At 39.9% G+C, this 13132-nt stretch overlaps 1 protein-coding gene across 2 annotated transcripts; it reads right to left on the bottom strand.

Moving 5' to 3' along the window:
- Positions 1-6968: 6968 nt before the first annotated feature.
- On the bottom strand, positions 6969-10769 carry sult2st3 (sulfotransferase family 2, cytosolic sulfotransferase 3). Of its 2 annotated transcripts, none has more exons than XM_071384213.1 (6): positions 10579-10769; positions 9034-9242; positions 8684-8810; positions 8480-8574; positions 8186-8366; positions 6969-8021 (listed from the first exon to the last, which is right to left on the bottom strand). In XM_071384213.1, the coding sequence occupies exons 1-6, from the start codon at positions 10712-10714 to the stop codon at positions 7906-7908; spliced, it is 864 nt and encodes a 287-aa protein (XP_071240314.1). In that variant the 5' UTR covers positions 10715-10769; the 3' UTR covers positions 6969-7905. The 2 variants fall into 2 exon arrangements, with proteins under 2 accessions (XP_071240314.1, XP_071240313.1); XM_071384212.1 differs by lacking the exon at positions 10579-10769 and adding an exon at positions 10029-10268.
- Between the last annotated feature and the right edge of the window lie 2363 nt (positions 10770-13132).

Genomic DNA, 13132 nt, shown 5'->3' with positions numbered 1-13132 from the left:
TTGTCAAATGGAGTGATTTCAAATGGAGAAAAAATAAGTTAAAACGGAAAACACATCGTTGAGTACAAGCCTGTTGAGTGATTACAGTTATTGTTTGTAAAGTTTTGTGGTTGTTGAAATAAAGGTCCCTTAGGAAATAATGCTGTAGTCGTACTAGGCTAACGTTAGAGCTCAACTTGTGATGATGCTCTGGTTAGCAACTGGAATTGAGCTTGTAACTAGCTAGCTACCAGTTTTTTATCTTTTTCCGCCAATTGTCAATCAAACAAACCCTTCCTCGGAAGGAAGTACATTTCAGACCTCTGCACAAGTTCGGTCCTAACGCAGTAAGCTAGATTCCCTGTAGATGGCGGGTGAGGAGAACATAGCCAGGCCTAATAATAACAAAATAACAAGAGAGCTCCACACTTACAACCCACCTTTCTTGCTAATTGGTATGATAGGTAAAGTTCCTATTAACCGCAGCTCTAGGATAATCATGCCCTGTATTTCAGATTACAGTATCACTTCAGTAATCTACCCTACCCTGTTCAAAATGACCCCAAACAGACAATATTTGTAAAATAAATAGAATATTTAAATAGGGCTACGAATACCTTTTTTTACAAGGAGCACGTGTGCGCCTTGGTTTAAAATATGTAGGCGCACATAAAGAAATTTAGGAGCAAAATAAAAAACATTTGAGGTAATAATACTAGAATCCTTGATTTTTCTAGGCTCATTGATGCTCCTAAATTTGGTGCTCCTAAATATTTAGGCATATATGTGAGTTAAATGGTCACGCTATAGAGCCCTGCTAAATGTTCTAATGATTGCTGCAGGTCCCAATTGTCTTCAACGTAACCAATACATTTCTTATTATTTCAGCCTGCAAATCTGGATATGGAGTGTGTGATAGAGCAGTAATGAGTCAACCAAACATTCCGGCAGAGTGGAACCCAAGGATTCTGTACTGTTGCATTGACAGGAGAGTCTGTAAGTGTAGGCTGTAATAACAAACATAAACCTTATTTAAAATCTTTAATGTCAACAATTTCATAATAACTTGTATCTTCCAGGTTTGTGTGGTACCTTCTGTTCAATGTGCCTAGTCTGTCAGATGGTTGAGAGGTATGGCAAATGCTTGTCTCCCCCTGGTGCCAACAACTATGATGATGATGCACACATCAATGAGAGAGAGATACAACATCCCGGTGAGATAGCTGTCTAGTACATTGCAACAAACCTAAAACACATCTGTGTATTATTGAACAACTACTTTTTATCATCACAGTGAGATTGCTGGACACCATCATTGTCAATGTTTAATAGCTTGGTTTGACTGTATGATGTATGTGTACTTATACAGTACAGTAGTCACCAGTAAGCAATATATATATATATTTTTTGTCATCCCTCTATTTCTAGGGCAGCTTAATTGATGACTGGGCAGGGCACATGTTCTGTGGACCCTGTGCTCTGTCAGATGGCAAGAGAGATGAAACATCAGCTGGGTTGAGATTGAAAGGCAATCAATCCATTTGAGTTTTGGGGGTCTGTGCATACCTAATAAAAGAAAAACACTGATGGCTTTACAGTATCTGTATAAGGGCACAGGGCGAGACACAGGAGGCAGATGGTTCAAGTCTCTGATATTTATTATAATCCAAGGGACAGGCAAAAGATCATAACAAGGTCAGAGTCCAGGAGGTCAGGGCAGGCGGGTTCAGAGTCAAGGGTCAAAACAGGGAGAACTAGCAAAAGAGAGATCAGAAAAATCAGGAGCACGGAAAAACACACTGCTTGACTTGACTTGACCAGACAAACTGGGAACACCAGAATAAATACCCAGGGACTAATGAGGAAAACGGGTGACACCTGGAGGTGGGTGGAGACAATCACAAAGGCAGGTGAAACAGATCAGTGCTTGACAAGCTGATGAATTCCAATTGAATAAGTCATGCATGGAATTTACAAAAAGGCCTAATAAACCTGCATGTACGATTACACAACTTTTGTATATAGTGCACAACCATAATAAATGTGTTTTTGTATATATTCTTGCACATGCAGTTGTCGATTTGACTATTGATTATTGTTTGTTGCTAAGACAATGACAAAGTAAAGTACGATTAATATGTATGAGGAAATACTCGCACAGAATTTTCAACACATTTTCATAGTAATGGCAATGGATGGAGGGATGATCGTGGCTGTGGAATGCAATTTATGAATTAGCGTTGCCTAGTAACATCCTAAACACCAAAGAATGCCATAAGCTAACTTTCTAGCAAAGTTAGGTTTGTTTGTTAACCTCTAGGTACGTTTTGAAATGCAAAAGAAAAGTTTACTAAAGAGTGAACATTAAGAGTGTAAATGCATTATTTTGCAGCTCATTTTATTTTATAATATTTACATTTGCTCAAGTAACTGGTTACTGTTGCTAGGTAGCTAGCTAGCTATTGACAGCTTAAAGCTAGCTAGCCACAGTAGCTAGCTAGTTATTCGTATGACGAGCTAACTAGCTAGAAGTAAAATGTAGGCCTATATTAATTCTGTATTCATTTATATTAATTGAGCAGGGTAGTTGCAGGAAATATGTGCAACGTATTTCAAGACGCCACTACAAGAACCAAGGACTTTAGCTGGGGGCCAGTTTGCCGGGATCCAGAAAAAGACATGGAGCTCTAGAGTGGTATATAGTATTTTATTAGGATCCGTATTAGCTGTTGCAAAAGTATTTGTTTTTTTATGCATGAATATAATTGCTCACTGTTTGTCGTGGGCATTTCCTGCCTAAGTTTGCCCACTTTGCCAATAAAATAATCATTAAAATAATTGGCAACATCAAATGGTTATGTGATGAATAAGCCATCTGATTCGATGAAAGATGGAGTTGAATTTGTCTTTCTGCCCATAATTTCATTTAAAGTACTCCAAAGTTTTTTTCCATCATTCTTTATATAATTGCTCTTTGCTTCATAATGAAGTTTCTTCTTCTTTTTGTTGAGTTTAGTCACAGAATTTCTCAATTTGCAGTAAGTAAGCCAGTCAGATATACAGCCAGATTTATTAGCCACTTCTTTTGCCCCATTTCTGATGGCTGTAAGCAATGGCTAGAATGGTACCTACACATTTTGATTGTTTACATACTATTTGATTAATACAAGCCAAGATGTACACTACATATTTATTTTGACAGTGAAGCTAAAACTTTTAAGGTGACTCTATATTACAGCATTTTGGTTTACGATCAAACATGTTAACTTATATGAGGCAACAGTACAGAATGTCACCTTCTATTTGAGGGTATTTTCGTACATATCTGTTTTACCATTTAGAAATAAAAGCACTGCGTCTCACAAAGACACTGTGTTTGGAACCAAAAATCTCAAATCTGGACTCATCAGACCAAAGGACAGATTTCCACCGGTCTAATGTCCATTTCTCGTGTTTCTTGGCCCAAGCAAGTCTCTTCTTATTGGTGTCCTTTAGTAGTGGTTTCTTTGCAGCAATTCGACCATGAAGACCTGATTCACGCAGTCTCCTCTGAAAAGTTGATGCTGAACTGTGATGCATTTTTGGGCTGCAATTTCTGAGGCTGGTGTCTCTAATGAACTTATCCTGTGCAGCAGAGGTAACTCTGGATCTTCCTTTCCAGTTTCATCATAGCGCTTGATGTTTTTTGCGACTGCACTTGAAGAAACTTTCAAAGTTCTTTAATGTAATGATGGACTGTCGTTTTTCTTTGCTTACTTGATCTGTTCTTGCCATAATATGGCTATCTTCTGTATACCACCCCTACCTTGTCACAACACAACTGATTGGCTCAAATGCATTAAGAAGGAAAGAAATTCCACAAATGAACTTTTAAGAAGGCACACCTGTTAATTAAAATACATTCCAGGTGACTAACTCATGAAGCTGGTTGAGAGAATGCCAAGAATGTGCAAAGCTGTCATCAAGGCAACGGGTGGCTACTTTGAAGAATCTCAAATATAAAATATATTTTGATTTGTTTAACACTTTTTTGGTTACTACGTGATTCCATATGTGTTATTTCATAGTTTTGATGTCTTCAGTATTATTCTACAATTTAGAAAATAGTAAAAATAAAGAAAAACCCTTCAATGAGTAGGTGTGTCCAAACTTTTGACTGAACTCTAAGTGTTCAGTACTTTGTTGAAGCACTTTCGGCAGCGATTACAGCCTCGAGTCTTCTTGGGTATGACGCTACAAGCTTGGCACACCTGTATTTGGGGAGTTTCTCCCATTCTTCTCTGCAGATCCGCTTAAGCTCTGTCAGGTTGGATGAGGAGCGTCGCTGCACAGCTATTTTCAAGTTTCTCCATGTTCGATTGGATTCAAGTCTGGGCTCTGGCTGGGCCACTCAAGGACATTCAGAGACTTGTCCCGAAGCCACTCCTGCATTTTCTCGGATGTGTGCTTAGGGTTGCTGTCCTGTTGGAAGGTGAACCTTCGCCCCAGTCTGAGGTCCTGAGCGCTCTGGAGCAGGTTTTCATCAAGGATCTCTCTGTACTTTGCTCCATTCATCTTTCCCTCAATCCTGACTAGTCTCCCAGTCCCTGCCTCTGAAAAACATCCCCAAAGCATGATGCTGCCAACACCATGCTTCACCGTAGGAGTGGTCCCAGGTTTCCTCCAGACGTGATGCTTGGCATTCAGGCCAAAGAGTTCAATCTTGGTTTCATCAGACCAGAGAATCTTGTTTCTCATGGTCTGAGAGTCCTTTAGGTGCCTTTTGGCATACTCCAAGAGGGCTGTCATGTGCCTTTTACTGAGGAGTGGCTTCTGTCTGGCCACTCTACTCTACCTGATTGGTGGAGTGCTGCAGAGATGGTTGTCCTTCTGGAAGGTTCTCCCATCTCCACAGATGAACTCTGGAGCTCTGTCAGAGTGACCATCCGGTTCTTGGTCACCTCCCTGACCAAGGCCCTTTTCCCCCAATTGCTCAGTTTGGCCTGGCGGCCAGCTCTAGAAAGATTCTTGGTGGTTCCAAACTACTTCCATTTAAGAATGATGGAGGCCACTGTGTTCTTGGGACCTTCAATGCTGCAGACATGTTTTGGTACCCTTGCCCAGATCTGTGCCTCGGCACAATCCTGTCTCGGAGCTCTACGGACAATTCCTTCGACCTCATGGCTTGGTTTTTGCTGTGACATGCACTGTCAAGTGTGGGACCTTATATACAGTGCCTTAAGAAAGTATTCAGACACCTTGACTTTTCCACATTTTGTGACGTTACAGCCTTATTCTAAAATGCATTAAATATTTTTTGCTCAACAATATACACACAATACCCCATAATGACAAAGTGAAAACAGGTTTTTAGAAATGTATTCAAATGTATTAATATACCCAATTTACATAAGTATTCAGACCCTTTGCTATGAGACTCGAAATTGAGCTCAGGTGCATCCTGCTTCCATTGATCATCCTTGAGATCTTTCTGCAACTTCATTGGAGTCCCCCTGTGGTAAATTAAATTGATTGGACATGATTTGGAAAGGCACACAACTGTCTATATAAGGTCCCACAGTTGACAGTCCATGTCAGAGCAAAAACCAAGCCATGAGGTCTAAGGAATTGTCCCTAGACCGCCGAGACATGGAACAGGTAGGTTCGCTGGACCTTATTTATGGTTCCTTCACGTGTAAAGGTGGTGGAATTATTAGGGAATTAAGTCAAGGTCAGAATACGGCGTATCTGTAGACACACCTACGCCACACCTTCATTTATTATATAGTGGGTGAATAGCATGCTATTCTCATACTTAAATTCAAGGTCAGAATATGCATAGAGAAAAGCGCATAAAAAGATGATTACATTCTATTTACGCTTGCTTAACTTGGGTCAGAATCTGGGCCTGAGTGAATATGCTAAAATACATAAAGTGCATTAATTTCCAAACGGATATGTATGGAAACACCTTAAAATAAAATGTGACATTATGTACTGTCGCCTCATCTAAAACATTTGTCTAATCCAAAATGCTGGAGTACAGAGCCAAGTTAAAAGTTTTAGCTTCACTGTCCAAATATGGTACATTTACAGAGGAGTGTAATTGGGCCGGTTTCATTCATCCTTTACTTGCCTGTTCATTCATACCAACAGGTCTCTGTGGAGTGTTCTGTCCATGCATTCAGGCCGTTAAGATGGCAGAGAAATACGGAGTGTTTCCTACTCTCTCATGTTCCATGGACACATTTTATGTTGCGAACCAGCATTCGGGAGAGGTATAACATAGAGGTATGCATATGGCATGTTGCTGATTGTACAGATGTATAGATATGCATCTTCATATATTGTTGAACATTTCCAATACCTGTTTCTCCACTACCCCATGCACACCATTCAGCATTCATTGTCCAGCATCAACTCAGTCATATCACAAAGCCCTTTGGGGTGGTGTCCTGGACTAAGATTAATCTAAATCCTGGAAATAAAATGCTATTTCAATGGGAATTCTCCATTGGCCATGCTTTTTAGTCCAGGACTAGGTGTAATCTGTGTCCTGTAAATCAGACCTTTGTGTTACCTGCCTCATCCTCACACTGTCAGGGCCAGGGCTAGTCAGGGCTTAGAGACTGATCGTTATAGGCCTACGACATAGGACTGTGAGAAGTTGATATCACCTTAGCCACCCTAATAATATGTTGATTTCTACAGGGAACCATTTGCGATGACTGGTGTATGACTGCTTTCTGCGAACCATGTGTTCAATGCCAAATGGTTCGTGAAGTCAATAAGGAGATTCCTAACTGACACAGCCGGAAAGTGAATGCTAATCGCCAAAGTGTTGTCTCCCGCAGTGAGGACCCTCAAGTTTTTGTATAAGAAACTTATTATGGTTACATTAGGACTGTTGTCATCTGAAGACTATGCCTGCAAGTCAATAAACGTTTTATGTGAGCACAACCCTTTAGCCAAATCCTCAGCAGTAAGAAAAAACAAGACACAGTACCATGTGACTGTCAGATGTATACAATGTGTAATATAACTTACAGTATTTTACTATTTATGATACGTCTGTTATTACCAGATTATGGCTCATTTAAATGTATTCAACTACCAGATGTTTATATAAAAATGAAAAGAAATGTGAAATAAGTACTACACAAGAATAGTTCAGAATGTTTCGTAAGTTCTTGAGTTCTTGTATTATTAAACATAAGCATTGTTATCAGCACATGCACCTGCGATAACATCTGCAGAACTGTATATGCCACCAATAAACTTTGATTTGAAAGCCGGTCTTTGACTAAACCAACAAGCACCGAGTTCAATCAAAATACTAACAAAGTTACAAAATATCCAGTTAACCACAAGTCATTCCTGTGGCAGCAGGACTTTTGGACAATTTCAAATCAAATTTTATTTGTCACATGCTTCATAAACAACAGGTGTAGACTAATAGTGAAATGCTTACTTACGGTCCCTTCCCAACAATGCAGAGCAAAAAAAAGAAAAATTATTGAAAAATAATAACAAGAGGAATAAATGCACAATGAGTAACAATGACTTGGTTATATACACAGTGTACCAGTACCGAGACAATGTACTTGTATTTGATGGTGACTTTTTAGATCAACTTGACCTGGGCTGGGTTTTCGTGAATTGTTCCAATGCAATTATGATTTTAGTGCTACGATGCTTTTGGGAAACCCAGCCCAGGTGCTTTTTATTGTATTGTCAGTGTACTGCTGAGGTTCCAGGGCACGGCCAGTGTACTGCGGAGGTTCCAGGGCACGGCTAGTGTACTGCTGAGGTTCCAGGGCACGGCCAGTGACATTACACTTATGCTATGGATGCAGAGATGCGTTTAGAAAGTCAATTTGTTTTAAATTCTCCACTGTCTAACTGCCTGCAATGTCAAGAAAACGTTGTCGGTACATTTCCACCTGTTCACTCCTCATCCCATGGGAATTTTATGTTTGTTCCGTTCATTTCCTCTTTTAGGACCGCTGTGAATTTGGAATCCTGCTCAGGACTGAAATGATTTTTCCAGTCTCCAGCAACCCCTGAAAGAACAAGGAGAATGTGCTTTAATTGAACAGTGAAATACATGGAAGCAAAGAGTGGTTGCAGTAGCGCATGATGAGAGAACATTATACTACTAGCAGCATTCTGGGTTCCTATCCCACTGCAGGGAGTGATTAACCCCTATCTTGCCAGTTTCCACTACCTTTTCTAAGGAAGGTGGACTTGCTGCTATCCATGATCTCCTGTGGCACCAGGGAGTAGTTTGACATTGCATTTAACTTCATGTTGCTGAAACAGCAGTGGTTGGCTACACGATCCAGAGTTTCTTCACTTAGGTCCCGACCAAGGAACCGTGAGAGGCGTTCCAGCACTCCACGCAGGTCCTTCAGGAGAGAAACAAACATATGTTAGCAGTTTGGCCTGGGGTTAGCTTAGTTCACTATCCATTAGTCTGGTCACGCAGGGTTGAGGCGGTTTGCATTGATTGGTGTTTTACCTTGACCATTTCTTCATAGGTAATGTATAGGATTCTATCTCCCAGATCTGAATTTCGCCAGCTTTTCACATGGTCTGTCCACTTCCCAAACAACACTGTGTAGATAAACAAATGTTAATTGCAATCAAACCCAGTTACCCTCTTCTTTTAGTATGGGCATCAAAAGGTCCCTCAAATGTATTTATATATCCTAGCATTTTTCACCTTGCCCAGAGAGAAACTTATTTAGAAACTCATCAAAAGTCCCAGGGTCATCCAGGAAACTGGCCATCTTGTGGAAGTGAAATGATGACACCATAACATCTTTTGGGTTCCGGGTAACATAGATGACCTAAATGAAAGCAAATAAAGTCTTAAATATGAGTTCCATAGACAAACTTTCAAGAGCCCAGTGTGATAGCTAAATTATAAGTTAATTACATTGCATGTAGGCACATTTTCCCAATTGTTTTATTAATTTGCAATGCTGAAGTCAGTCCATTAAACGTACTGCAAGAGTCTCTTCAGTTGTTACTGTCTAGTAGTTGCTCTCAGTTCCTGGATCAGGGCCCTACCTTGGCTTTGGAGGGGAAGAAGGAGGGGGGCATGAGATGGTAGGGCATATGAGAGACCATTGCCCGTGGTGAGGGCAGACGGTCCAGAACTAGGGCTGCTCGTGTCTCCTCCAGCCAGGGAACCCGGTCCCAGTTGGGAATAGTTTGCACTGGAGTAAGGTCTCCTCCATTTAGGACTAAAGGTACAATCTCTTGCATCCATGTGGTGCCTGGGAAACATTACCATAATCAGTTATTGTAAGTAAGTCCTATTATAGTAATAAAAAACACATTACATATTTTCTTTCGTCTGACAAGTTTTTAGGATGTAAAAATGTCCAACTGCAATGCCTGGGAGACTAAACTGCATTGGTGTAAACTACTTAAATAGTACTTTAAAGTATTTTTTACTTAAGTATTTTTTTGGTGGCATCTGTACCTTACTATATATATTTTTGACAACTTTTACTTTTACTTCACTTCATTCTTAAAGAAAGTATTGTACTTTTTACATTTTCTCCGACAACCAAAAATACTACATTTTGAATGCAGCAGGGCAGGAACATTTTGAAATTCATGCACTTATCAAGAGAACGTGTCATTCCTACTGCCTCTGGTCTGGCTGACTCACTAAACACAAATGCATCTTTTGTAGATAACGTCTGAGTGTTGGAGTGTGCCCCTGGCTATCCTATCCGTACATTTTAAAAACAAGAAAATGGTGCCGTCTGCTTTGATTAATATAAGGAATTTGAAATTATTTATACTTTTCCTTTCGATACTTAAGTATATTTTAGCAATTAGATTTACTTTTGATACTTAAGTATATTAAAAACCAAATACATTTAGACTTTTACTCAGGTAACGTTAGTATTGTACTAGGTGACTTTCACTTTTAGTAACTTTCTATGAACTATTACTATTACTCAAGTTTGACAATTTGGTACTTTTTCCACCACTACTAAACTGTAAATGACATGAAGCCATACTAACGTTAAAGTACAGTATGTTCTTACCAGACTTTGGGTAGGTCACTGTGAAAATATCTTCATCTTCAACTTTAATTTCCTCCGCGTATTTAAAACTTTCAAAAGAGTGAGTTTCTTTCGGGCACAAAAGACCGTGATAAACGATATAATTTCCGTCATTCGCCATACTTAAACACAGTTTACACAGTTAAAGTATGCTAATTTTCGGTGAAAAACAATGTCCGTGAGTCAGTAAAATGGGAGGGAAGTGCATTCCTTTTTGTGCAATTTGTGCGCAGATGCCAAAACATTCCAACAATTCACTCAGCCGATAGCAGCATAATTCATTGACAATAATACACTAATAATAATAGTAATTCATAATAAGTAAAATAATTACTCATACTAATATTACTACTAATAATACAAATGTTGAATAGATAGATTTGGACCCATCCCAAGATGCAGTTACAACACCAAAATTGGTAAATTATGTAATGTTTGAAAATTATGGCAAGTTGTTGATCCCTGGATTTGAAGAAGGTGCCTCAAAGCTGGCAGATCACAATGAGATATGGAAATCTGTTGCATAAATTACCTGATTTGGGGTAAGTAATGGCAAATACATCGCTGTCCTGAACTTTGAAATCATTGGCATATTTCAGACTCTCCTCATTGTGAACCACAGTTGGTAACAAAATTCCATGGTGAAGAAAGTACCTGTCTGATGCCATAGCATAACTGGAACACACTCAGGTATAGCCTGCAGTAAAGTTCTGCCAGTTCAGCCCTGACCTAGAGACATATGTTTAATGCATCAATGCAAATGTGAGAGGCAATAATCCCTCCCCCTCTTGTAGCTCTTTCTTGCAATGGGGCCTTTGTCAAGGGCAGAATCACCCAAAGAAGGGCTTGAGATGGGATGGATGGCCCCTGCAGGAGCAGTAAACCCAATACAAGAAAGGAAGGAGTGTTTGTAAACCTTTTCACTGTCTCTATCTATTCCCCACAGCCATAGGGTATGCAAACAATGAGACATCCCACCTAATGTTGCAACCATTACAAATAAGTCTATGTTGCCAATGAATAACAAGGAGAAGCACTCTCCATAATATTTGAGATACCTTTATTGCTATGGGATGATCAGTTGAACAGCTTAAAAAAGTGTGATGTGTTTCGCCATGGCCTTCTACCTTGTTGCAGGAGGAGCTACCATTTGTCTGTCCAGAAAACTGAGTTCACCTCACTCCTGTTCCTTCACTTCCTTGCTTTCACTGAGATATGGTAACATTTCGCACAATAATGTTATTATGCATGAACTGAACAACTCTTGTATTGTGATGTAATGCACATTTGATGCAGCCAGGCCTAACTGAAACTGACTAGCAGATACTGTAGGTCAGTCATTGTGACTAGGACTCACTCAATGGAGCCTTTGTCCAGGGCAGAACTGTAAGTCTGTGGCAGAATGCCAGAGAGGGGGCCTGAGAGATAGGATATGGCCCTGTGTTTGCCATCCTGTAATTTAGGCTACATTTATACAGGCAGCCCATTTCTGATAATTTCCACTAATAGGCCTTTTGACCAATCAGATCAGTTCTGAAAAAGATCTGATCCTTAGAGCTTAAATATGGCAGAGTTAAGATGCCACATACCAAGACATTCAAATCTGTTGCATGAACTTCCTTGATAAAAGATATGTAATGGCTTCCTCTTCCCATACATTTACAGGATTGACCAAGTGCCTCTTGGCTGAAAAGCATGCTACATTACATGAGTGTAATACAAGGTTACAAAGTGCTGGTTTAGCAGGGGCCTGTTTAGAAGGGTGTAGCGTACCTTACAAAATAATCCTACAGGAATCTTGTAGGACTTTTAGTTAGGGGTTAATGAATGTTCAGATAGAAATGTATTATGTAAAACAGAAACTAATGTGTCAGGTAGAATGTAATCGTGTTGGCTCAGTTTCTTACATTTATATAGGAATGTTTTACTTCACTGAATACAGCCCAAGTCCCCGGTCAACATAGTGGAGCGCCAACAATCACAAAGCATGAGACATTTTTGAAGTGAGAGAGAAAACAGGTTGGTCAATAGGTTTCTACACAGACTATACTGGTCAACAGGTTTCTATACAGACTAGACAACAGGTGTCTACACAGACTAGACTGGTCAACAGGTTTCTATACAGACTAGACAACAGGTGTCTACACAGACTAGACTGGTCAACAGGTTTCTACACAGATTAGACTGGTCAACAGGTTTCTACAAAGACTAGACTGGTCAACAGGTGTCTACACAGACTAGACTGGTCAACAGGTTTCTACACAGACTAGACTGGTCAACAGGTTTCTATACAAACAAGACTGGTCAACAGGTTTCTATACAGACTAGACTGGTCAACAGGTTTCTATACAGACTAGACTGGTCAACAGGTTTTTACACAGACTAGACTGGTCAACAGGTTTCTATAAAGACTAGACTGGTCATCAGGTTTCTACACAGACTAGACAACATGTTTCCATAAAGACTAGACTGGTCAACAGGTGTCTACACAGACTAGACTCGTCAACAGGTGTCTACACAGACTAGACAACAGGTGTTTACACAGACTAGACTCGTCAACAAGTTTCTATACAGACTAGACTGGTCAAACAGTTTCTATACAGACTAGAATGGTCAACAGGTTTCTACACAGACTAGACTGGTCAACAGGTGTCTACACAGACTAGACTGGTCAACAGGTTTCTATACAAACAAGACTGGTCAACAGGTTTCTATACAGACTAGACTGGTCAACAGGTTTCTATACAGACTAGACTGGTCAACAGGTTTTTACACAGACTAGACTGGTCAACAGGTTTCTACACAGACTAGACAACAGGTTTCTATACAAACAAGACTAGTCAACAGGTTTCTATACAGACTAGACTGGTCAACAGGTTTCTATACAGACTAGACTGGTCAACAGGTTTCTATACAGACTAGACTGGTCAACAGGTTTCTATAAAGACTAGACTGGTCATCAGGTTTCTACACAGACTAGACAACATGTTTCCATAAAGACTAGACTGGTCAACAGGTTTCTACACAGACTAGACAGGTCAAGAGGTTTCTATACAGACTAGACAACAGGTGTCTACACAGACTAG

The sequence above is a fragment of the Salvelinus alpinus genome, chromosome 35 (genome assembly GCF_045679555.1).
Source record: "Salvelinus alpinus chromosome 35, SLU_Salpinus.1, whole genome shotgun sequence".
In the NCBI taxonomy this organism is placed as follows: Eukaryota; Metazoa; Chordata; class Actinopteri; order Salmoniformes; family Salmonidae; genus Salvelinus; species Salvelinus alpinus.
This window is presented reverse-complemented; position numbering and strand designations above follow the sequence as displayed.

Bases quoted from the DNA above. Each gene is read 5' to 3' on its own strand.
- sult2st3 (XM_071384212.1), bottom strand. From the start codon at position 10,167: ATGGCGAATGACGGAAATTATATCGTTTATCACGGTCTTTTGTGCCCG. The intron at 8,811-9,033 runs GTAGGGCCCTGA...GCTTTCATTTAG, and splicing joins TCTTCCCCTCCAAAGCCAAG to GTCATCTATGTTACCCGGAA. The intron at 8,367-8,479 runs GTAAAACACCAA...TCTCTCCTGAAG, and splicing joins CCTATGAAGAAATGGTCAAG to GACCTGCGTGGAGTGCTGGA.